General features: G+C 33.3%; 4 protein-coding genes across 7 annotated transcripts; all 4 read right to left on the minus strand.

The window, feature by feature from the left end:
- Positions 1 to 5,097: 5,097 nt before the first annotated feature.
- Positions 5,098 to 7,749, minus strand: LOC146956126 (glutathione S-transferase L3-like). 2 transcript variants are annotated; one of them, XM_085726944.1, is made up of 10 exons: positions 7,595 to 7,747; positions 7,402 to 7,476; positions 7,251 to 7,311; positions 7,042 to 7,128; positions 6,824 to 6,922; positions 6,175 to 6,277; positions 6,009 to 6,085; positions 5,741 to 5,848; positions 5,415 to 5,495; positions 5,098 to 5,302 (listed from the first exon to the last, which is right to left on the minus strand). In XM_085726944.1, the coding sequence occupies exons 1-10, from the start codon at positions 7,666 to 7,668 to the stop codon at positions 5,291 to 5,293; spliced, it is 777 nt and encodes a 258-aa protein (XP_085583070.1). In that variant the 5' UTR covers positions 7,669 to 7,747; the 3' UTR covers positions 5,098 to 5,290. The 2 variants fall into 2 exon arrangements, with proteins under 2 accessions (XP_085583070.1, XP_085583063.1); XM_085726937.1 differs by having other exon boundaries at positions 7,251 to 7,476; positions 7,595 to 7,749.
- A 1,408-nt stretch (positions 7,750 to 9,157) lies between these two features.
- LOC146956127 (glutathione S-transferase L3-like) lies at positions 9,158 to 12,352 on the minus strand. The gene is made up of 10 exons (XM_085726972.1): positions 12,207 to 12,352; positions 12,056 to 12,130; positions 11,569 to 11,629; positions 11,005 to 11,091; positions 10,797 to 10,895; positions 10,327 to 10,432; positions 10,160 to 10,236; positions 9,921 to 10,028; positions 9,533 to 9,613; positions 9,158 to 9,420 (listed from the first exon to the last, which is right to left on the minus strand). The coding sequence occupies exons 1-10, from the start codon at positions 12,215 to 12,217 to the stop codon at positions 9,409 to 9,411; spliced, it is 717 nt and encodes a 238-aa protein (XP_085583098.1). The 5' UTR covers positions 12,218 to 12,352; the 3' UTR covers positions 9,158 to 9,408.
- Positions 12,353 to 12,971: 619 nt separating this feature from the next.
- LOC146956128 (glutathione S-transferase L3-like) lies at positions 12,972 to 15,869 on the minus strand. 2 transcript variants are annotated; one of them, XM_085726964.1, is made up of 10 exons: positions 15,531 to 15,869; positions 15,361 to 15,435; positions 15,219 to 15,279; positions 14,957 to 15,043; positions 14,760 to 14,858; positions 14,095 to 14,197; positions 13,929 to 14,005; positions 13,674 to 13,781; positions 13,354 to 13,434; positions 12,972 to 13,242 (listed from the first exon to the last, which is right to left on the minus strand). In XM_085726964.1, the coding sequence occupies exons 1-10, from the start codon at positions 15,539 to 15,541 to the stop codon at positions 13,231 to 13,233; spliced, it is 714 nt and encodes a 237-aa protein (XP_085583090.1). In that variant the 5' UTR covers positions 15,542 to 15,869; the 3' UTR covers positions 12,972 to 13,230. The 2 variants fall into 2 exon arrangements, with proteins under 2 accessions (XP_085583090.1, XP_085583084.1); XM_085726958.1 differs by having other exon boundaries at positions 15,219 to 15,435; positions 15,531 to 15,666.
- Positions 15,870 to 16,972: 1,103 nt separating this feature from the next.
- PDE149 (integral membrane TerC family protein) lies at positions 16,973 to 24,134 on the minus strand. 2 transcript variants are annotated; one of them, XM_085726931.1, is made up of 15 exons: positions 23,874 to 24,134; positions 23,707 to 23,778; positions 22,646 to 22,734; positions 22,468 to 22,544; positions 21,790 to 21,877; positions 21,562 to 21,642; positions 21,385 to 21,441; positions 20,898 to 20,979; positions 20,282 to 20,331; positions 20,032 to 20,088; positions 19,871 to 19,949; positions 19,421 to 19,479; positions 17,560 to 17,617; positions 17,363 to 17,475; positions 17,109 to 17,331 (listed from the first exon to the last, which is right to left on the minus strand). In XM_085726931.1, the coding sequence occupies exons 1-14, from the start codon at positions 24,007 to 24,009 to the stop codon at positions 17,384 to 17,386; spliced, it is 1,077 nt and encodes a 358-aa protein (XP_085583057.1). In that variant the 5' UTR covers positions 24,010 to 24,134; the 3' UTR covers positions 17,109 to 17,331; positions 17,363 to 17,383. The 2 variants fall into 2 exon arrangements, with proteins under 2 accessions (XP_085583049.1, XP_085583057.1); XM_085726923.1 differs by having other exon boundaries at positions 16,973 to 17,475.
- Positions 24,135 to 24,669: the final 535 nt, after the last annotated feature.

Raw genomic sequence — 24,669 nt, forward strand, 5'->3', positions numbered from 1 at the left:
AGTCTTTGGCACGCAGGCCTCATCAGAAAATCTCATAAGTCTTAGTTCAATATTTATTCATAAAAGTTCATAAACAATATGTAAGGAATAGAAGTAAAGTCAAGTCTCATCCTGTTACGTATCAGAGCACCTAGACACACATGTGAGGAGTCCACTCACGACGCCTCTAATCTTGATTACCTGCAAGTTACCCATACGAAGAGCAACATTTCCAAGCAGAGGGGTGAGATTTCTCAAACAATAATATTAAACATATAAATCATATAAAGTACATTCAACAACTTAAACATCTTATAATTCATTAATCATATCTAACAACTTAAACTTCCTTAACTAGTGTCATTATTCTTCCTACATTAGTCATATACTTCATCAAATAACCTCAATTATTAATCATAAAACATCATCATATGTCATCAAATAATAGTCACAAACACCTTATCATAAATCACATAACATCTTATCATAAATCGCATAACATCTAACATCAATAATAATCATAAGCATCAACATCTAACATCAAATATAATCACAAGCATCATCATGTAATTCACATAAGTATCATTATCAAAACATAGCATTATCGAAAACAACTTCATAATCAAATTCATCATCATTAAATCATAATCATCGAATCACAATCAAACTTCATAATCAAACCTAACTTAACTCGACAATGTGACTTAACTCGACTATGCAACTCTTAACATCTCAAATCATCTTAACAACTTAACAACTTGACACCTCGACAACTTCACATCTTAAATCATCTTAAAAACCTCTTGATATGCAAATGCATTTGGTACCAATACAGAGCATCAAGCTCCCAACCAACTTATATGAGCGTAAATAGGCTCTTCGGGGCATCAAGCCCCCAACATAGTGAGCAAAAGCTCCAGGGCATCAAGCCCTCACCCATCGTGTGAATGACTAAGCATTCCAGGGCATCAAGCCCCCAACCAACTTATATGAGTATGCTATGGACTCAACAACTTAACAACTCCAACTTCGTAACAACTTACAACTTAACAACTTCGGCTTCATGACAACTTTCAACTTAAACAACTTCGACTTCATTGACGGCAACAACATCTTCGCATGATAATATCATTATTCATCAATCATCAACAACATCATATAACATCATATTCATCAATCATAAACAATCATACAATAATTCATCAATCATAGACAACATCATATAACATCGTATTTAAACATCAACAATAATTCACTATGTATCTTTGTAAAAACATAATAAATTATCCACAACATATTTTCATGTCAAACCAAAGCTACTGGAAAGATATCACAAATATCAACAAATTTCATGTTTACAACAAAGATCAATTCAAAACAGAAACATATGAACAAAACGCAAAAACATGAAACAGAGAATGTTGTCACCGTACAATTTTGCTAAGACCTCCCTGTAGTATTTTCATCATAACTCAAACACCAAACATCATTTTCACGTCAAACCAAAGCCACTAGAAAGCTAACAAAATTATCTAAAACTTTCATGTTTACGCCTAAGACCAATTCTGTACCGATCAATACCAGTTTTTATTTTAAATTCAGAAAAATTGTGCTGAAAGTCCATAAAAATTCACTGTGACCTACGTGCAGTAATTTGACCATAACTCAAGTTCTATAAATCGTTTTGACGTGAGACCAATGGCATTAGAAAGCTAACATCCATACCTACAACTTTCGTGTTTACACCTAAGACCAATTCCGCACCGATCAATACCAGTTTTAATATCAAAATTCGGGCAGAATGCAGATTTTCTTCAAGTTTCACCTAATCTCATGGTGCTAACCTCAAAACTACTTCCAATAATCATCATATGAATTATCTAAGGTCTGTACACAATTTCTACATCAATTCAACAAGTTTTCATCATCTAAATCATCAAATCTCTCTCAAAACCCTAATTCTCAAATTCTCACAAACTCTCCCCAACTTGTTAGATGTAATCTAATGATTTAACAACTTAATATTAATGCAAGATAGTCTCACCCTCACCTTAGATTAATTCCTGAATCAGCAGCAGCGTTCTTCTTTCCTAAGGTATTCTCCTCTTCTCTTGACTTTTCTCTTCTCTTCTCTTCTTTCTTGTTCTCGTCTTTTCCAAAAAGCGGTTTAAGGTAAACTCTTTCCAACCTAAGCTTCTCTATTTATAATACTAAAATATTCTTCCCAAATCTATTTAGGCCCAACAACTTATTCTTCTTTCTATTCTAACTTCCAATTTTACTTACACTAATAATCCTCATATTCTAATGAATAATATTTCTCTACTAAATATATAATAATACACCAAATAACAAATATATATCTATAACAATTAACAAATATATTATGCTAGTAAATACAAACATATAACATAACAAAATATCACTCAACAAAATATATTAACTAAATTATAAAAAGACATCTAATCTCAACAAATCATATATCCCTAATATACATCATATAAATATATAAATATGTTCTAAAAGTAATTAAAATAATTAAATAAAAAGGAGGGCGTTACACTTTGATTCCAATGAGAAGAGGATCCTTGTATTTCAACGTTCGATCACAGATGAGTAAACTTGATCAATGATTGTTTGTCCAACCAAAACATAAACTCAGATTCTATGAGACAAATCAGCATATTAATAAAATTTTAAGCTCAGTCACTTGATATGTTGTTTATGAAGGTGAGAAAAACACAAGAAGGGGGGTTGAATTGTGTTTTGAAAAATTCTTCAATTTCTCCTAAAAACTGAACACACTGATCAGAGGCTAAGTGAGACAGCTTCTGAAGTGATGATCAGAATCTAAATGCAGCGGAATAAAACAGAGAGAGAGAAGAAGAACGACACAAAGCAATTATACTGGTTCCTTCCACAATCCGGAAGTAGTCCAGTCCCCCTTGCACTTCCAAGGAGATTTCACTATGAGTAATATCTGATTACAAATGCTCAAGCACACAAGCAAGAGACTTCCTTTGCTCAAGCACACAAGCTAGAGACTTCCTTTGCTCAAGAACACAATCAAGAGACTTCCTGCTCAAGCACAACTGCAAGAGACTTCCTAACTAAACAAAATTACACAGAAAATTGTTTAAGGTTGAACACTTGATATACAATCAGAGGTGCTCACAATACAAATCAGATACAGACTCAATGGACTTAAGAATTTCTAAGATATGACTTTGAGACACAGAAATTCTAAGTGAATGCAGAACAATTTCAGTAGAGGTTTGGCACTTGTAAAAATGTTATGAGTCTTTCGTTCAGCGTTCTTGCATTACCAAATCTCTAGGTCTTCACTCCTTTATATAGAGGTGTGAAAGAGACGTTGTGAAATTGCCAGCACACCAAAGAGTCGTTGTTGAAGCTTGATCTTTCACCAATGATCTTTTGCCTGATTTGGTTGTTGTCCTATGAAGAACCAATTTGAAATCCATTCCTTATCCAAAGGAACATATATGCAGGCGAGACCGTATTCTGGAGCTGTTTTCTTGTCTTGTAGCGTGGACACAAAACAGAGTAGTGGAGAACGTGGTTGTACAATTCGTACAAAGTACAATGTCAACGCTTTCGTCCAAATTGCAAGCACATGCCTTCAAACACCTTTGAAATGACCGTTGCAATGTTCCACTGATTTTCTGCTGTGTTTTCGAAACCAATAGACAGCTTTTGCAATGTAGATTCTTCAATCTTTGAATGTTTTGCAAATCCAGTTGATCTTCAGCTTCTGGTGAAATGACTTCTGATGAGGCAGCTTCTGATGATGCAGCTTCTGATGAAGCAACTTCTGCAGCTTCTGATGGTGCAGCTTCTTCAGCTTCTGATGATGTGGCTTCTGGACCTCTTGTCTTCAGAAGCACTATTCTTCAGGAGCAGCTTTACTTCAGGAGCGTTATTTCTTCAGGAGCAGCTTGACTTCAGGAGCGCTTTGCCTTCAGAATCATCTAAGCTTCATTTTCTTTTGCTCTTTATTTGCTCATTCAGAACCAATCAATGATGTAACCTTTTTAACTGTGGTCCTGTACACTTGAACAAATATTAGCTAGTCCAATTTACAATTTTTAATACCTTGTTATCATCAAAACTTTCTAAGGTTCATTGTTAAACACATTTTGTTCCAACAGTTTATGCCTTCAATTTGAGATTCTGAGAAAACTCATAATCATGACACGATTATGAGTGGCGTGACACGATTTTGTTGGCAGAACGTATGGTTCCTGTTGAAGGAAAATCGTGGCGCGATTTGTAGAGGCGTGACACGATTTCTGGATAGGTTGTCGTACCTTGGGTCGTACGCTTAAGGCGTGACACGGTTTTCACAGGCGCGGCGCGATTTTTTCTGTCACTGTGTACTATTTAAGTGTTTCATCTCATTTTTTGAAGGAGAGAGGGTGAGAGAACTTCAAGAGAGGAAAACTTGGGAAATCAAAGGAGGTAACTTTAGGGTTGAGGGTCTTTGATTAGAGTTCTCTTAGGTTGGGAAACATTGTAAACACCTTGGGTGAGTGAAAATCATTGAGTGTCTTGTTCATTGGTGAGATTGGGAAAATGGGTAGAAATTAGGGTTGTTCATTGTGAGCTTGTTGAAGATAATTTCTTGTAACCCATTTGTATCTCTTTGAAAGAACTCATTGATAGTGGATTGGAGAGATCAATCTCTCCCCCAAAGTAGGTCAAGTTGGACAGAACTGGATGAACATTTCTTGGTGTGTTTTGTTTCTCTTCTCCCTTTATCTTTTGCTTGTGGTTTTGTGCTTTTCACTTTGATTCCTAGATTAGATCTAGGTGCTGTTATTGTTGTTATTGCTTGTGTTTACTTTGATATTGGTTACTACTTTCCTTTGCTCCACACATCATAATTTCTATTGGTGTGAGATTTGAGTCCGAATTCACAACAACTTATTAAAGTTGTAACAAAAAAAAAAAAAATCACTTGATTAAAGTATATAAAATAGTCATAAAATGTATTTTTTGGATACTAGATGGATTTTCTTCTTAGTTGATTTAGTTCAAAAGGCACTAGATAAGAGGTATTTCCTCATCTTCTAGGCAGTATCATTCATATACATATAGTTCAAGGGTAATACCATTTGGTTAGGGATCACAACATAAACATTATTACAACAAACAAACTGGAAAATGGGATATAACTATTACATCAGCACTATAATTTAACACACCAATATTAATTGACTTAAGATGCATCCCAAAATACAAACGATGCTTTATTTGAATATCTTATAGGAAGCCTGCTTCAATTCAACTATCACCGTTGAGGCTGCAAAGTAAAAATGTACAAGTTTCAACCGAGTAGCAGAGAGAAAATTAAGAATCCAACTACAATTCTTCAAAATCAGTAGTGAAAGATTAATAACGAATTTTTATAAGACCTGAAAACGTTTCTTGAAAAGATCAACTATTTCCTGAGGATCCACTTTTGTCTGAGTATAAGCATCAATCTTGTTCAACTCCTACAAAAGAAACATTTTCATTCACAAATGAATCTCTTTCTTACATGTCTGAACAATGAGTAGTTTTGCTTCTTTTCAAATACATGAGATGATGGCCAAGTTTAAATGGAACAATCTGTTATCTGTCATTACTTATAAATTGAAGATTATGTATGACATTGATGAATACATACAGATGAAAGCAAAGTAGTGCAATTCTCATAAACGAAGTAAGAAATTCTACACAAGTGGTTCTTGTAATGTACCTCAATCCATGTTGCAAGTTTAGGCTTTCCTTCGGTGATGTTGTGCTTGAACACCTCAGCAAGGACAACATCGAATCTTTCAACAAAAGGAATGTAGGCAATATCCACCTGATCAACAGACACATTTACAAAATATATGAAGGGAAAGCTTAAGTCATTGATATTATCAGATGCATCATGAAGAACATACATCAATCTATCTGAAAGGCAGCAAATTTCAAAGGAAAACGAAAAAAATTCCACGATCATTGATTTGATTTAAACCCACCAAACTGAATTGACCAAGCAAGAATGGCCCATCATCAAATTTTCCAAGAGCATTCTCCAAGAATTCAATAGCAGGACCTGATTCAAAACAACTAATTTTAAGGTCTATTTTATAATTGAAAAAAAGAGGAGATACTCTTCTCCGTTTATAAGCATAAACATCATACCGGATTGATGCACAGTATCCTCTTTTAATGAATTGAAAAAGCCTCTGGTGAATGTATCAACATGGGATAGCAACTGCTCACCGAGCTCTTTCTTGGCAGGATCCTAGAAAAAATTGACACTAAAAGTCAATTTTGTTGAAAAACGAAGTTTCAAGCATGAGCAGGGGCACAAAATGAAGGCGAGGTTAAGGTTTCTGATGTGTTTCTGCTGCCACAACACCATCACAATATACTGTAGTCTCATTAGCCTTAATTGACCTCGTAATATCAAGGATCACAATATGACTGTGATTTAAAACTTAGTCAAACATCATTAGTTTATTCTTACTATCAAGGTTATGTTTGGATAAATAGTTCAATCAAACGCTTATAACATAAATGTTTATGTATAAGCAATTTCATAACAAAAGATAAATAAAGTCAAACTTTTTTAATATCACCTATACATTGTTTTCATAAGCTATCATGAAGAGCTTATGAAAATAAGTTGAAAACAACTTATAAACAAGTCATAAGCTCTAACAAACACTCTCACATGGGCTTATATAAATAGATAAACTCATATAAGTCAATCTAAACATACCCTAAAAAGATATGAGAGGCCATGATGATGGACAAAAAGAGAATGTAATGTGCAATTGTTACTTACATTGGGAAACAAAGGCGTTCCTTCAAAATTGGCATCAACATATTTGATCAAATCAAGACTTTCTCCCAATACCTTTCCATTGTGCCCCAAAGATGGCACCTATAATATAAGGAAGTGAAATATTAGCTCAGTTGATTCAAGTCAAGTCACCATTTCAACCTAGCATCCAATTTAATATCTATAATTCATAACTATGTTATAATAACAAAATCACAAACCTTATTTTCAGGGTATACTTTTTCTTTGTACCAAGTAGGTCTATTTTGAAGGTCAAAAGGAACCAGTTGGATTTGGTCTTGTAGCCCCTGTAATAATAATAAAATCATAAGAAATAGACACTAAATATAGGACTCAAATAAAAAATCTGAAATGGATTAGCTTTGGAATATAGTGAAATAAATAAATAAATAAAGAAGGAAGTAACAACCTTGTAGTTCCTAGTGATCCATACACGTTGTGCAAAGGGGCAACTATAACTGGTATACAACCTAAAAAATATACATAGAATAAGAACATGGAAATTCGAATAAAAAAAAGAAAACAAGATGACGAAGGTAGGAGTAGGAGAAGGAACCAACCTAGTGGTTCCATCAAAAAGAGGTGGTTGTTCTGAAGTTGAAGTTAATGTCGGAGGACGAACTTGTTGCATGCCTCTGATTAATCAGTTGCAAATTGAGAAGAGTGTTAGAGAAAAAGAAAAGTATTCTTCAGCGTTTTAACAAAAAATGTAACAGAAAATGATTAAGTAAATAAAGAGTTTTTCATTCATACATAGTAGCCATTAATTTGATTGTGTTGTAATGGTTAGAAAATAGTACTCCAATATGAATCCAAATGCAAATCATTCAAACGAATTAGCTTTGTATTTATAGATGGATGTCATTGATTAGCACCGTACGTCATGTTGTCAGCGATGACGGTGGTTGTTTTGGGTCAATAATAATAGTCATGTATGCATGTATGTATGCTAGTCTAGAAATTTTGAAATTAAAGTGTGAACGACATAATTGAAGATAGGACACTTCTATGGTGAAGGAGAAAGAAATTATTGAATAGTATTCATACTTTGAAGAATTTTCAATACAATGAATAATGAAATGTCATACTAACAATCTTATATATACCAACATTGTGTAATGGAAGAATTGACAATATGACTTTTCTTCATGAAAAGAACTACAGTTTGATTTATGGAGTCATTCGTTGATAGGTAATAACACAGTCTTTATACAAAACAGACGTTTCACTGCCGATTCGAGAATTAGTCTCATAGCGGACCCAAATGGCCTAAGTTGTGCAGATACCTTGGGGTGTCTATTGGAATAAAAAAATTTAAACAAGGTGGATGAGGAAAAAAAGACTTATATATGGTCATTCCTTTGAAATAATAAACTGACTAACTCAACGTAATTATATCTTTAGTCAAACCGATTTTAACCGAAGAAACTGAAAAGTAGCCACCTTTAATACATACAACAATCAAACTTAACCAACTAGCTGAGGAATGGGGTAGTTCAAGGAGAGTAAAATAGGATAAGGATAAGCTAGCTGGTGCCTTGATGAAACATGATTTAACTTGATTAATCTAGAGTCCACATGTTCTCTAATGAAATGACAATCAATGTCTATATGTTTTGATAATGCATGAGAAGTTGGGTTAGAGGCTAAGTAGATAGTTGAAATGCTGTCACAGAATACCATTGCTGGCGATTTGATTTCAAAGTTCTTCAATAGTTTTTTAGCCATAACAATTCAGAGGTTAAAGAAGCTTGATGCATGTGCTTTGCTTTTGTTGATGAATGAGCCCCTATTGGTTGCTGCTTCATTGACTTTCACAACAAAATCAAAGTCTCCCAAAAACACACAATAATTCCCTTAATGCCTTTAATTTCAAAACTTTTGTCATTTGTATTGTTTTACGTAGTATTCAAACATATTCATGTGCATCCTTATACTATCCATGTGATACTTTCATATTCATTTTTATCCGCAAAGCCTTCAAATTTTATTGTCTAGTTTGTTGCGGCCAATGAGAGTCATAACCATGACGCGGGGGCCACAAACCATAGTTGTCTATGGTGAGGGGATGTGTAACTAGAACAAGATCGGGGCCGTCCAAATTGGAGAAATGCAAAAGGGTTAACACTTTTTTTTCTTCTCTGTTTAAGTAGGGGTGCGTCTGCCCTTGCTGCAGTGTAACGCGTGGGGAACACATGAAGATCCCAGTAGCTCATCAGCAAATTAATTTAATATTTTGTGGACCAATGACCAACATATCAAATATTTTCATTTTTAAGCTGCAATTCTTCCATGAAGACAATAATAAACCATTGATGACACAAGTTTCAAAATTTTATTAAATATTAACATACTATACATACAGTTACAAGTAGGATAATACCGTATTTTGATCGGTGATCACAAGCTGGTACAGCAACATTAGTACAGCACCAAACAAACAAGAAAGTGAAACATAACAATGACATCAACCTATAACACACCAATATTTGACTGAATATGCATCCTACTAAACCAAACGATGCTTTATTGGAATATCTCAGAGGAAGTCTGCTGCAGTTCAGCTTTCACTGTTGAGGCTGCACAATAGAAATGTACAAGTTTCAACGAAGTGGCAGAGAGAACAGTCAGAATAAAATCACAATTCAAAATCAATAGTGATAAAGAGATTCATAAAAACGAATTTAATACCATATGACGTTCCTTGAATTTATCAACAATTATTTGAGGATCCACTCTTGTCTGTGTATAAGCATCAATCTTGTTCAGCTCCTACAAAAAAAACATTTTCATTATCAAAAAATGAATCTCTAATATGTCTGCAGAGTTAGTAGTTAGTTTAGTTAGTTCTGCTTCTTTTCAAATGCATCATTATCTGCCCATGCTTGTTTAGCTAATGGATAAATTTTAAGGTGAATACATACAAATGAAAGCAAACTAATGATACATCCTAATAGTCATTTTATAACTGTCCAAGGTGGGAACTGAATCATGTCCCTTGAGGTTACGAAATCAAGGTCTTACCAAGAGACGACACCTCTTGGACATAAGAAATTTAACACAACTGATTCTTGTATACCTCAATCCATGTTTCAAGTTTAGGCCTTCCTTCTGTGATGTCATGCTTGAACACCTCAGCAAGGACAATATGAAATCTTTCAACAAACGGAATGTAGGCAATATCCACCTGATCACCACGAGCATTTACAAACTATGTCAGATGCATCATGAGAACATTATAGCAACCTACCTGAAAGGCAGCAAATTTCAAAGGAAAAAGAAAAACTTTCCAAGATCATTGATTTGATTTAAACTCACCAGACTGAATTGACCAAGAAAGAATGGCCCATCATCAAATTTACCAAGAGCATTCTCCAAGAAATCAGAGGCCGGACCTGATTCAAAATAACCATTTTAAAAGTGTTTATATTTTTTTAAAAAAAGATAACACACTTTCCTTCATTTATAAACTTAAATAATCTTACCGGTTTGTTTCACGGTATCCCCCTTTACTGACTTGACAGTGTCCTGGGTGAATGTATCAACATGGGATAACAACTGCTCACCAAACTCTTTCTTGGCAGGATGATCCTACAAAGTTTTATACTAAATATCAATTTTATCATATAAAAAAAGGTTTCATTTGTGAGCTGAGGCACACAATATGAAGGTTAAGGGTCCATTTACATTTGGTGTTTTTTTGACACGAGTAAAAACAAAAATACATAACTAAATGTTATCCAAGCCATGATATACAAAGTAAAAATTGAAAATGTTACAAAGTAAACAGCCAAGATATCTGGTGTTTTAGCAGCCGCAGCATGATCACAATTGATCGTGGTGTTAAAACCTTGGTTAACATCATTAGTTCATTCTAAGTACGAAAAAGAGATGACAGGCCATTATGATGGACAAAAAGTGAATTTAATGTGCAATTCTAATTCTAATTACTTACATTGGGAAACAAAGGCGTTCCTTCAAAGTTAGCATCTACATATTTGATCAAATCAAGACTTTCTCCCAATACCCTACCATTGTGCTCCAAAGATGGAACCTATTAGTATCAGGAAGATAAAGATATTAGCTCAGTCAATTTAAATCACCACAATTGCAACTTAGTATCCAATTTAATATCCTCAATTACAAAATTACAATGTACAAACCTTGCCTTCAGGATATACTTTTTCCTTGTACCAAGCAGGCTTGTTTGAAAGGTCGATAGGAACCAATTCGATCTTGTCTTGTAACCCCTGTAGTTCAATTTCGACAAACAGAATTAAAAAACAGTGCTGACAACGACTAAATATAATATAATCAAGGCAAAGCTACATTTGTTGTCCCTTGACTTAATTTCAGATAAAGATTCCGTCCTATATATTATTTTCAAGTCATTTTCGTTCTTTTGATCAATTTGCATATGAATTTTTAAGATTCAATTGAATCTATGATTTTATTTTAATATGAGTTCTTATTGTTCAGATCTATAGTCCTTCACTCATGTTTTCATATGAATTTTAGATTTGATCCTTGAAAATCCATATGTAAACGAACCAAAAGGACAAAAATGACATAAAAATAGATAAATGATGAAATGGTTATCTGAAATTAAGTTAATGAAATTTTGCCTAAAATCTAAAGAAATATACATTTTGTGCAATCAAATAAATCAATGAAATAGATTATCTATGGAATATTGAAATAAATAAAACAGAAGATGAAGAAAGAACCTTGTAATTTCTCGTGATCCATACACGTTGAGCATAAGGGCAACTATAACTTGTGTACAACCTAAAAAATAAATTAATAAATAAAAAATATAAGAAAACATGTGCATGCCAAATTCAAAGCAAAATCATATATAATATGTTAAGTATTACTCATATTTAGACACAAAAAGGGGAAAGGGGTGGGGATATGAGCTAGCGCAGCGTTACAAATCTAGGGTGCGGTGCGGGGGTGATTGATGGTCATACAGCTCAGAGTACTGTTGTAATCTGAAACCTTATATGTCTTGCAATACACTTAACTCTAATTCACTCAAACAATATACGTAACTATAGTTGCTCTATAGTTGTAAAGATCAACATAATTGGCTGAACGATCGTGTTCAGTTTCATTGTTTATGATTTGTATTTTCTTTAATCTTTGGTTACTAGTTGATGCTATAACATAAAATAAGATGAAATTAGGAGTAGGAGAAAGAAGCCAACCAACCTGGTGGTTCCATCAAAAAGAGGAGGTTGTTCTGAAGTTGAAGTTAACGGAGGAGGAAGAACTTGTTGCACGCCGCTGTTAATTACAAAGACAGAAGAAGAGCGTTAGTTATTAGACAAAGATAAAGAAAATGAGAGTTTTTGATTCATACATAGTGGCCATTTTGATTTGATGATTTTTGTCTAATGGTTAGAAGCTAAGGAGTAATATGAATCAGAATGTAGTCGAGATTCAAGCGAAATATTTATAGATGTCGTTGTTTTGGAAAATAGTCAGAAACTTTGAAACTAAAGTGTTCCACTTGTGGCAAAAAGCCTTAAAGACGAGGATTGGAGACTGTGGGGAGTTAGCTGGCCCACATTATCAAGATAGAAATAGTGACATTGCTTTTTCATATTTATAGATAGATTTCTTTCTATCCGTATTCAATTTCAATTTGGATAAATCATGTCTAACTTTTTCGATCAAGGTAACAGTGCACTCAGTTTAAAAACTACCTTATTGTCAAACTAAGTTTTTAGTTAAGCAAATGACTTTTCACTCAAGAAATAACAGTTGTGAGTTGAACCAAATAGTCTCAGCCAGCATGAATTCTGCAATATCATTTTGCAGCTACATGCCAAGGCATGTTCTTCAATCATTTTGATCAAAAGAGCCACTACCATTGCACTCAAAATCCATCAGGAGGCTCAATCCATTCAATTTGTCAGCGTAGAACAGGTTTAGCTGAATTCGAACTGATCAAACAATTTGCCTTTTTGCAGACATACAATTACAAACAAGACTTAAAATTTTGCTTTGCTTAGGTTGGTTAATCAATATCGGCTAATTAAAATGTTTTGCTTTACACGGCCCATATTCGGACCGGTGTTGTAGAAACATTGCACATGTACGATTTTAACACAACAATAACTCATTGCAGACAAGTATCAAATTTTATTAACTATTATTATCAACATATTCAAGTAGGATAATACCATCAGATCAGTGATCACAAGGTACTACATAAACATTATTACAACACCAAACAAACAAACAAGAAAATGGAACAACATAACCATGACATCAATCTATATATAACATATCAATATTTGACTGATGACGCATCCTGATCCTACTAATACAAACGATGCTTTATTGGAATATCTCAGAGGAAGACTGCTGCAATCCAACTTTCACTGCTTAGGCTGCACAATAGAAATGCACAAGTTTCAACAAAGTAGCAAAGAGAAATTCAAAATCCAATCACAGTTCTTCAAAATCAACACTGAGAGATCGTAACAACAAATATATATTACCAGAAAACGATTCTTGAAAAGATCAACTATTTCTTGAGGATCCACTCTTGTCTGTGTATAAGCATCAATCTTGTTCAGCTCCTACAAAAATGACATGTTCATTCACAAATGAATCTCTCTTTTGTCTGAAGAGTTGGTAGTTCTGCTTCTTTTCAAATGCATTATTATTTTAACTTTCAACACTTGTTAAGCTAATGGAGGTGTTTTCTTCTAGTTTAGATTGAAGATTATTGTAAATGCATTCATATGAAAACAAACTAGTACACTTCTCACAATCATGGTAAGGAATTCTACACAATTGGTTCTTCTAATGAGTGTACCTCAATCCATGTTGCAAGTTTAGGCCTTCCTTCTGTTATGTCATGTTTGAACACCTCAGCAAGGACAACATGGAATCTTTCAACAAACGGAATATAGGCAATATCAACCTGATCAACCAGAGCATTTACTAATTATACGAAGGGAAAGATAAAGATGCATCATGGAGAACACTATAGCAATCTAACTAAAAGACATTAAATTTAAAAGGAAAGTGAAAAATGCCAAGACTATCTATCGACTTGATTTAAACTCACCAAGCTCAATTGACCAAGCAAGAATGGCCCATCGTCAAATTTACCAAGAGCATTCTCCAAAAATTCAAAAGTAGGACCTGATTCAGAATAACCAATTTAAAGGTCTATTTTACATTTGAAAGAAGAAAAAAAAAGTTTCATCCATTTATAAGCTTAATCATCTTACTGGTTTGTTGCACAACATCCCCTTTTAGTGAACCAAACAGTTCCTTGGTGAAGGTATCAACATGGGATAACAACTGCTCAGCAAACTCTTTCTTGGCAGGATCCTACAAAAAATTTATACAAAAAAGGTTTCAAGTTTCAACCATGAGCTAGGCACCACATAAAGGCCAAGGTTTTTGTGGTTGCAACTGCAACGCGATCACAATTGACTGTGGTTTAATCAGCCTTAATTGACCTCACAATATCGATAATCACAACACGACTACGGTTTAAAACCTTGCTTAACATCAATAGTTCATTGCTTGTAAGGTGGGAACTTCCCCCTCTTAGAAACTCATTTTTAGGGCTTAACTAATCAAATGTGAGATTCTTAACACACACACTCACACTAGTTGATGGCCCATTTGATCTTAACAAACATCTGGAGCATGACCCAATAACAGAAGACCGAATACTTGAAGGTCTGATGGATCTTGAACCTGATTCTGATACCATCTTACATTTCAGGATGAGCCTAACTAAAATGTACAGAACCGGCTTGTAAAGTGAGGATTGTCCCCTCTTATAAACTCATCTAATCCAACGTGGGATTCTTAACACTACTAAAAGAGATTAGAGGCCATGATGATGGACAAAAAGAGAGTGTAATGTGCAAATGTTGCTTACATTGGGAAAGAGAGATGTTCCATCAAAGTTAGCATCAATATATTTGATCAAATCAAGACTTTCTCCCAATACCTTTCCATTGTGCTCCAAAGATGGCACCTATTAGTATTGAGGTAGGGAAAAATTAGGTCAGTTAAGTCACCACCGTTTGAACCTAACATCCAATTTCATATGCTCAATTACTACTATTTACAAACCTTATTTTCAGGATATACTTTTTCCTTATACCAAGCAGGCCTATTTTGAAGGTCAATAGGAACCAATTCGATCTTGTCTTGTAGCCCCTGTAGTTCAATTTCAACAAAAACAATTAAAAAACAGCAGCAAAGACTTAAATAATAAATTCATAAGAAATAGACACTTTAAATAAACAAACAAACACAAGTAATACTACAAAAATCAGAATTTTAGTATAAACAATCAATTTAATCACATATGACAGAAGAGAGAAAGAATTACCTTGTAGTTTCTAGTGATCCACGTACGTTGTGCATAAGGGCAGGTGTAACTTACGTACAACCTAAAGAAGAAGAAAAAAATGAGCATGTGAAATTGGAAGCAAAGAAGTTGAATTTGCGGAATAGGAGAAAGAAAAGCAAACCTAGTGGTTCCATCAAAAAGAGGTGGTGGTTCAGAAGTTGATGTTAACGGAGGAGGAAGAACTTGTTTCACGCCGCTGTTAATTACAAAGAAAGGATCAAAATGTCAAAGAAAATTGGTGTTAAAACAAAAAAGGAGAAAATTGAAAATTTGAAGAGTTTTCATTCTTACACAGTAGCCATTTGATATAGTAGTAAGTATTTTTAATGGTATGAATTGATTCGAGCCTTTAGTTTTATAGAGGTGGTGACTGATCAGCACAGCATTTCGTTTCGTGTTGTCAGCAATGACGGTTTTTTACCTAAGAAGATACTAGAAACTTTGAAGTTAAAGTGGGAACAACTGTTTATGTTTTAATCAACAATTTTCACACAGTAGCCATTGATTATGTTCCTGGACTCAAATGTGTCTATGTTCAAGTCAGCGCAATTCATCTCTTTCCAAATGAATCTAATTTTAAGTTGGAAAATTAGATTTCTACACAAAACGAAGAGCAACATTTCGTTTCGACAAGTTTGGGATATTGATTTTCAAAGATATTAATTTTCGGTTCAGGGATCAAAGTGACATCTCATACTCCTTGTTAGCATAAAACTTTTGCCACATCATCAATTAATAGAATTATTTAACGTCACGGACTAAAGTGATAACAGAAGTGCATATTTAAGGACTACTTTGTATTTAATCATGAGTTAGAGACTTTTATGCCACTGAAGTGCAGAATCAGGATCAAAGTGACCATTTACTCTTTAAGAAATTATAGGTCCATAAAACAAAATTATTAAGAAATGCAGTCAATAGTCCATGATATTTGGTAGTTTTTTTAATTAATATTGTTAGGCATTTGATAGGCAATGCCTGAAACTTTATTTGGTAGTTTTTTAAGATTGGTAGGCAATGTACATGCCTGAAACTTTGCATATGCGTGTATTGCAGTTCTAGAAAGTTCTATAATATTTTCTAAACATACTCTTTATAGTTTTTTTTTTTTTGGAATATGTTTATTTTACACCATATATAAAGAAAATACATGAAATTGGGCTGACATTTATTCTACATTTAAAATATTTTATTTATTATTTTATTCTTTTTATAATATTACTATTATTAATTAAACAAATAGTTAAATACCATTAAAATAGTAACCACCTCACTATTATATGAATAATTGTCTATAACAATATATATAATATAAGGGAAAGAGTGAATTTGGGTTAGATTTTTCATTATCCGAAGTATACGACAAATTTTCCTATAATAATGATATATTGTTGATGTGATTGAAAATGATAAGAGTTTAAACATCACAAAACATTTATGCATATAATTTTAATCAAAATCTAACTAAGTTTAATTAAAATCAAATTTCATAAAAAATATTTTTTTTTATAATTTACACGTGTTGGAACAATTAAAATAACAAACAAAATAGCAAACATATTGCCACTGAGTACTTGTCTAACACTAGTTCCTTTTTTTTACGTTCTAACGCTAGTTCTTTATAGTATTCATTACTTACTTATTTGTTACAAAAAATATGTAAACTAATCCATTTTTTAGAAAAATATTAATAGTTTAAATTTTGTAAGAAAAAGAGATAGAAGAAACAAACCTAGCGTAAAGAATTCATTGTACTCCATAACTAATTTGTTGTGTGATTGTAAAATACCATCTCATGATATGGAGGGACACACATGTTTGTGATTGTTTCCAGACCCGTGTTTCTTCGACACGAGTAAACAATGCTAGTTTTTGCCAAAAAAAATGTTTTGATTGACATTTGCTATTGTTATGCTTTAACTTTGAACATCAACTAGAGCCATAGCACAGTCTACAAAGGGTTCCTCAGTTGGCTATTTGGCTAATATAACCAACATATAAAATAAATATCTCTTACCGAGTATACAAGATGATAAAGGAATAATAAATGGATATTTTTCATTTGGGGTGTGGGTAGAATTGGATTTCTTGGTAAAATAGAAGCAATCATGCAGAGCTCAACTCATTCTGAGTTGGTCTATGAGCTAGTCAGATTTGTTAGCCAGACTTAATATCACTCCAATGGAAAGACTAGAGGCTACAAAACCAAGAGATGCCTCCGTTGAGACATGGAATCCTGTACAAACGAGAATATGTGAGAAGTTCAAGTACAGAGGATTATATTAAAATTTGGTAACTGAACGAGTGGTTGCATACTCACCAAAATAGTCCAAGATCATCTTACACCCAATAAATCCCAGTACAACAGCAATGGACGGCTAACAAGAACAAAATATGTATATTAATGGTAAGGATGGAAGCATAAATAAACAGAAGCGTTGTAATATTTGTAATATATCATATCAATGGATTTTCAGTATGTATTACACAAAACAAGTACAAAATGAATTTCTCAGCAAAAATATATGCGAAGAAATTGTATTTCAAAAAATACAAGAGACGTTACTACTATAAGTCATGGTATATATAAAGGAAAAAGAAAACAGAAGTTGCAACATGTTGTTATTTATCATTAAATAAAATGAAATTATTAGGAGGGCCTTATGATAAAATTCATAATAAAATACAAAATGGATATATAAATGACACAGATGTTACAAACCAAGCACAGATTTATCCATATAGTCATAATTCAAGATAACTTTTGAACCAAAACCTTTGACCATGCGTTATTGAGCAAATATCAACTATAAATTTGAAATTCGCAATTGATGTAAGTCGGAGGTGAATAGGGAATCCTCTTCATTTGTTGAAAAACTGGAGGGCTTTATTGCTATAGTTTCGAGAGTATAAAGTGTAACTATGTCACAAGTTCATGAAATATATTTTACACGCAAAAAATATACTGATAAAACCCTCCATTTCTTTCGAGAAATTGAGAGGATCCCGACTCGTCAAATGGACCCAAAAAAATTGGTTTCTGAAAATACATTGATTAAATAAAAAATAGTATTTATTGTATACATCGAAGATTCCTTCGATGCGAAGAAATGGTAGTGCGCAGAGGCACCCCCGTTACTATTGGACAAGGCACTAATTGCATGTTGGGGCCGCCAACATAGGCCAACTCAGAATTAAAGCAAACAGTTTCATTCATTTGGAGCTACTTAGTTACCCCAGGGCTCTAGAGGATCTCCTTGGAGAGAGAACAGATTTTTAATGGCTTACCCCAGTCATGGAAAAGTGTTTCACCCTTGCATTGCACCGGTCCACGCTCTAGTACATTTTAATGTCAACTAAGTGATTTAGATAAGAAACACATACATTTAGGTTTTTAATTTCAAAATAGGGGATTTTGATTTTGGATTTAGTACTGTTACTTATTATTTAGAACTTTATCCCATTTTGAGTTATATTACTCTAGCTTAGAATTGGATTGTCTTATCAAGGTGTTTCGCTATGTTAGGTCTATGAATAAACGTTGATGAAGCAAGTGAGTTACGCATTGCAAGATAATAGATATTGGTATACCGTTTCCTTTAGAAATTACCTGAATCTTAATCAAGGCAGTACCCTATCAAGAAGAGTACTTTCCCTACCTTTTTTTGCTGAAATGATGATAGTGTATCCTCTTTTGAGAATAAATTATCAAATTGAAGTCAAATGCAATGGGATCCTACTTAGACAAAGGAATATAAGTTGTTACAAAGTCCCTCGCTGGATGAGATATAGCTCGAAAATGTGCTTCTAAGCGGCGGATAGTCCCCACCTTACAAGCCGGTTTGGTAAGGGTTGAGTTAGGCCTAACCCCAATTTCAAGATAAGCAATTTATCTTTCTAAAGTTTTTATTTCACAGTCGGTTCACAAAAAAAAAAGTCTACGCTTATGCAATAATTCGGCTCCAGGCCAAAACAACGTGAGTTAATTTTCAACCACTATTTTGGATGAAGTCGCAAATTTCTATACAAGCAGGAAGCCAAAAACACCAAGGATGAAGTGTTACTAGAAACAAATTTCAAGACTTCAAGTCCCAAATGTAATACATTTAAAGAATAGATGCATAAACAACAGAAAATCATGCATCAATCATGGTATATCAACAGACTAAATCAACAATTACCTGTAAGTACTTCAATTCTGACATACCCTCAGAAATTATCATGTAAAGTGACCTCAAACCTACATTTGACAAATAACAGTTGATTATTCATTGCTTTTTCAAATACAAACGAATTTGTAAGAAAAAGCATCGACTATTGTTAGGAAGAAAAACATCTGATCTCAGATAATAACAAAGAATGAAGTCTTCTTGTTCCTCCAGCTCCACATGTTAATGACTTAATGGAGAATCAGACAGATAAAGTTACAAAAGAACAACTTCTTTGCAACAAATTTTGTTATAAAGTTGTTTATTGGCACATGTTTATCAATGGATGAACTAACCTATAAATGAAGTTTTACTAGCAAGCTTTCCAGGTATCAAACTTTAAGGAGCACAATTCAAATTCTAAAATTAAATTCAAATATACAGGCATTACATCATAAGGGGAACAGAAGCAAGATAGCTTACCCAGAATGGCAAAAAGATTAGAAGAAAACACCATAAATGGATCCCGTGTTACACCAAAAACTGCAGGTATCGAGTCCACCTATTAGAAAAGAAAACCGTGTCAAGATTTATACCACAAAATTTCACATTAAATGGAAGGATCAGGGAATCGAAAATCTTACTGCAAATGCAATGTCACTGAGTTCAATAACGGCTACGGTAAGAAGCAAAGGTGTGGCCTGCCCAAAATGTTTGATCCCTGTTAGAAATCAAGCTGAAATTAATTTAATTCATTAAAAAAATCTTTTGACTTATTGACAAGAAAGCAACAAATGCAAATCAAACAAAAACATCAATGCATTTGTGAGAAAAGATAACAGTTGCTTAAATCAATAGAATAATGAAGTATTTTCAGTTTGAGACATATCTTACCATCCATATCCCATCCTGATTTGTTATGAACTTGTTTCCATCATAATATGCTGCAACAATTTTTTCAGAGTAAGATTTTGGATGACAATATTACTCAGCAGAGTGATATATATACTCAAATAAAACGACCACGGCACATGCCTAGTAGAATGATAAGCCAACAATATATGATCCCCTGGTTTTCATTCAGCATGGTTGTATACATGTATACATGTAGGTATTTTCGTGTATACCTATTTATTCTAATCCAGCATTCCACAAAGGAACAATGGACCAACCCAATGTAATTAGAATACTCCAGCTTATATCTAGTTATTCTAATCCAGAATTCTTCTTTCATTGGTTGCATACCCCCTTGGTACAACCACTGAGTTGAGAAGATATTGTCATTAAAAAATTCATTCTTTTTTTCAATGTTCTAATCTAGTTAAATAATTTTGTGTCAAAAATGAATAATTCAGTTTCAATTGATCAACGGAAAATCTCAAGTGAAAAATATTTGAGTGATCAATTATGAATTCAGTTTCAGTTTCAAAATAAAAAACCATTCAAGTGATCAACAGAAAATCTCCAACAACAAAAAGAGAAAGAAATAAATATGATTAGAGAACATTACTTGTTACAGGGATCAATTTCTGGCATGTCTTCACCAAAAAGTTGTCAGATAAGTCTGACTCTTCTTCTTCACTAGCAAATAGCTATTCATAAAACAAGAAACAAACTTTGATTAAAGCCAGTCCATAGAATTGTGAATACCACAACAAAAAATTTGAAGTTCCTAGGATACTGTTGAAGAGATAAAATCATTTGATTTGAATACTTCAACTTAAAAGTTTAAGGTTTAGGATGATTGGTCCTTGATATCATATAGCCAAAAGTTTGATCCTCGTGACTCTCATTCCTTCATAATTTAATTAAACTTTATTTGTTATTCATGCCTCAAGCCCTAAGTAGCATGAAAGAGGATATTAAGTATATAAAAGCTTCCATGTCCTAATATCTTAAGCTTTAAGGATCATTGTTTCCTTGACAAGTAGGGATGTAGAAGGCATTATACCAAGCAAGAATGAAGTACTTAAATATTGGATAATGAGAATGGTCACCTTAAATGATGAGAAGAGCAATATTGCGGCCAATAGAAGGTTGACTGCCTCAAACCTCTAAAATCACAGTATTAATCAAGACAGGATGGTCAATAAAAAGAATAATCTTTTACCACAAATACAACAAAAAAAAAAATGAAAAACAATAAGAGAAATATATCCATTTTGAAAACACACCTGAATGGTGGCTGTTCCAAGAAGTATTATTATCAGGCGAAAAACAACTGCACCAGCAATACCATAGGAAAGTACACGATTCTGTAAGTTCAAAAAGAAGTAGAAGCAAACCGATCAATTATTTGCATTCATGCTATTCTAAAATGCAGTACCAATAATAACTTGTTAATACATTAAGTTTAAACTGCTCAAAGTTTACTCTTGACAAGAAGGTTTATAATGCATCACCTGATACAAAACTGGCACTTTGAAGTATTTGAATATTAGAACAAAGACAAAGAGATTATCCACTGAGAGACTTTGCTCCAATATGTATCTATAAACAAGGTCAAAATATCATAATCCCATTGAGTACATAGTTTGCAAAAGTGAAAAATATGTAAACATCCAGAGTACTTCAAAATATCCAAACCGCTAAGTCACTAGTCATGAATTCAAAAATAAACATCCAAATATGCTATAACTACAAACTCTAGGTGTTTGATTAATCTCTGTGATATACTAATTTAAGGCCATATTCACAGGAGAAGCAGGATAAAAAGAAACGAGGTGTAGCTTATCAAAGCAGAAATTAAGGAATCTGAAATACTCCAAATGATTAAAAAACTTAAAGAAACTTCACAAAATATTGGTGGGATGTGGAATGTGATTGGTGATGGATGGTGGTTAAGAAATAAGTTCTGCATCAGATGATGACTTTGACTCATCTAGAACATTGATTTTTCTATTCTAGTAGTGTAAAGTTGGATAATGAAATTAAAATATTTTGCATTCAACAGAAATGCAAGTTTTTTTTTTCCTCCTACTAGAGAGGATCTACTACATGAATCAAACAACATCAAAACTGCAATCTGAGAACTTACTATGAGGTCACCCATTCTAGAAAATTTTAAAAATGTTACATACCCAGCAAAGAATTCTGATGCCTTTTCATAACCTTCTGTAAAACCCACACCAACACCAAATGCTACTGCGGCGCAAACCTGTAAGAAACCATAACTAGATTAATGTAAATGAAATCAGAGGAAGCAAAGAAAATGTAAAAGAAAAGCAATAAAAGCATAGTTAGCAGAGATTTACCCACCCATAAGGCTACAGCTCTAACAGCAGAACTCTGTGACTCCTCAGTAGAAGATATCTCATCATCTCGTTGAGCAGTAATTCTCTTCACATCTGCACCACCACTCATAAAATCAAGGGCTAAACTAATCACGGGTTAAATATGTTTTGATTCCTTATAATTATATCAAATTTTGTTCAGTCTTGCATCCACTTTTTATTACTTATCATAAGCATTTATGAGACTGTTTGGGAGAGCATATAGATTCAGCTTATGACATGTCCATAAGTTGTTTTTAGCTTATTTCCATAAGCTCTTCAGGCTAGCTTTTGCGAAGATTTTGTAGCTTATATGAAGAAAACAGCTTGACTTTATTTTATCATTTTATCTTTTGTTGTATAAACACTTTATAATAAGCGTGAATGCTATAAGCGCTTAATTAAACTCTTTATCCAAACAAGAGAGGACTAAAAGCATGTAGTTTTGTAATTTGTAGGAATAAAAGGTGGACCTTGGATCAAAAATAAAAAAAATAAAAAAATTTACAGGTTGTGTTTGGTTATGCAGCACCAAGAATAGATTTTGAATAAATTTTGTAAAATATATTTTTTAGAGATTTGTAAAAAATATCTAAAGACATTTCTGTTTGTTTATTATCCAAAAAAAAATCACCTTTTAAAAAAATGATTTTTAACTATTTCATGTGCTAGTGCAACAACCTCCTTGTTTTTGAAAAAAAAAAATAGATTTTGGGAAAACTAATCCTAATAACTTTTCATTTTAGAGTCAAAAATGTTTTTTTTGATAAAAGAGTTTTTTAAAAGATCCTAGACAAAAACACCTTCAAAATGACAAAAGTTATTTTTTTTTTCCTTCCCAAAAATCCTAAATAAACGCACTCTAATTTTAAGTCTAAAAATCAATTATAGAATCAAAAGCTCCAATTTCTACCTTCAAGTTAGAGTCAATTCTGAAGGCAAAATTAGAATCAATTTTGATTCCTCAAGAAGTGTAATCAAAGCAAGAATTATTGATAATAAAACAACAGTAAGAATTGAAAAATAAATGAAAACGAATAGAGTGACCTGAAGAATGAAATCGATCAAGCTGACGAATTTGTTTGATACATGCAAGTGGAAGACGGAGAGAACGATCCACTGTTATCACAGACATGGAAAAAAAGTGAATAGGGGTAAAGAAGTAATTAAGAAGATGAATTTGGAGGAGAGAGAGAGAGAGAGATGGAGAATACCTGAGGAAAAGGAAGAGATAGGACGGTGAAGGAAGTGGAGTGTAGAGGTTTTGGAATTTGAAACCCTGATCCTGATAAGGGCATTATGATTCAATGGAGTTTGGATGCCATTGTGAACAACAGAAGCCAAACTCATAATTCAAATTTGAGAAAATGAATTGAAACTTTGGAGAGAAGGGGGATGAAGCCAATAATACCACTCTTTTGGTTTTGCGCCAGAATTACAAGATAAGTTAAGTGTTTAGACTTAAGATGGAGTGTGGTCACAGCACACTCATACCAATATTTGGATATAGCAATCACAATGGAATTATTCTATTATTGTATCTTTTAGGAGATATTTTATTTATAATTATACTTTAATTTGGATATTCATCCAAGATATTGAAGACGGTAACTTGGAGCATCTTCGTATTGGTCCAAAGTTGAAAGACATTATAGGTTGGAAGTGGCCTCGAGAAGGTTGGATCAAGCTCAACAGTGATGGTGTTTGCAAGGATATCGGGGTTACTGTTGGTTGTGGCGGTCTTTTTCGTGATTCAAACGATAAATGGATCGAGAGTTACACTAAGAAGATTGAAGCTTGTGATGTACATGATGAGACGTGGGGAGCTATATTTGTTTTGGACATGGCTTGGAGGGAGCATTACTATCATCTTGTAGTGGAAAGTGATTCAAAGATTTTGATCGACATGATTTCTTATAATTTCAAATTCAATGGGAATATTCCTATTTTACTTCATCGGATTCGAAAGTTGTTGAAGATGAGTTGGAATGTTCAACTCAACCATACTTG

The sequence above is a fragment of the Medicago sativa genome, chromosome 1 (genome assembly GCF_051527215.1).
Source record: "Medicago sativa cultivar Bolivia chromosome 1, Bolivia_mono, whole genome shotgun sequence".
Lineage (NCBI taxonomy): Eukaryota > Viridiplantae > Streptophyta > Magnoliopsida > Fabales > Fabaceae > Medicago > Medicago sativa.

Bases quoted from the DNA above. Each gene is read 5' to 3' on its own strand.
- LOC146956126 (XM_085726937.1), bottom strand. From the start codon at position 7,668: ATGATTTGCATTTGGATTCATATTGGAGTACTATTTTCTAACCATTAC. The intron at 7,477-7,594 runs GTATGAATGAAA...CTGATTAATCAG, and splicing joins ATCAAATTAATGGCTACTAT to AGGCATGCAACAAGTTCGTC. The intron at 5,849-6,008 runs GTGGGTTTAAAT...TCTGTTGATCAG, and splicing joins TGCTTGGTCAATTCAGTTTG to GTGGATATTGCCTACATTCC.
- LOC146956127 (XM_085726972.1), bottom strand. The intron at 10,896-11,004 runs GTTTGTACATTG...TGATACTAATAG, and splicing joins AAGTATATCCTGAAGGCAAG to GTTCCATCTTTGGAGCACAA. The intron at 10,433-10,796 runs GTAAGTAATTAG...AAAACTTTGTAG, and splicing joins GAACGCCTTTGTTTCCCAAT to GATCATCCTGCCAAGAAAGA.
- LOC146956128 (XM_085726958.1), bottom strand. The intron at 15,044-15,218 runs GTAATTCTTTCT...ATTGAACTACAG, and splicing joins GGATCACTAGAAACTACAAG to GGGCTACAAGACAAGATCGA. The intron at 13,435-13,673 runs GTACACTCATTA...TCATTTTTGTAG, and splicing joins AACTTGCAACATGGATTGAG to GAGCTGAACAAGATTGATGC.
- PDE149 (XM_085726923.1), bottom strand. From the start codon at position 24,009: ATGAGTTTGGCTTCTGTTGTTCACAATGGCATCCAAACTCCATTGAAT. The intron at 21,442-21,561 runs GTGTGTTTTCAA...CTGTGATTTTAG, and splicing joins TTGGAACAGCCACCATTCAG to AGGTTTGAGGCAGTCAACCT. The intron at 19,480-19,870 runs GTAAGCTATCTT...TGTCAAATGTAG, and splicing joins TAATCTTTTTGCCATTCTGG to GTTTGAGGTCACTTTACATG.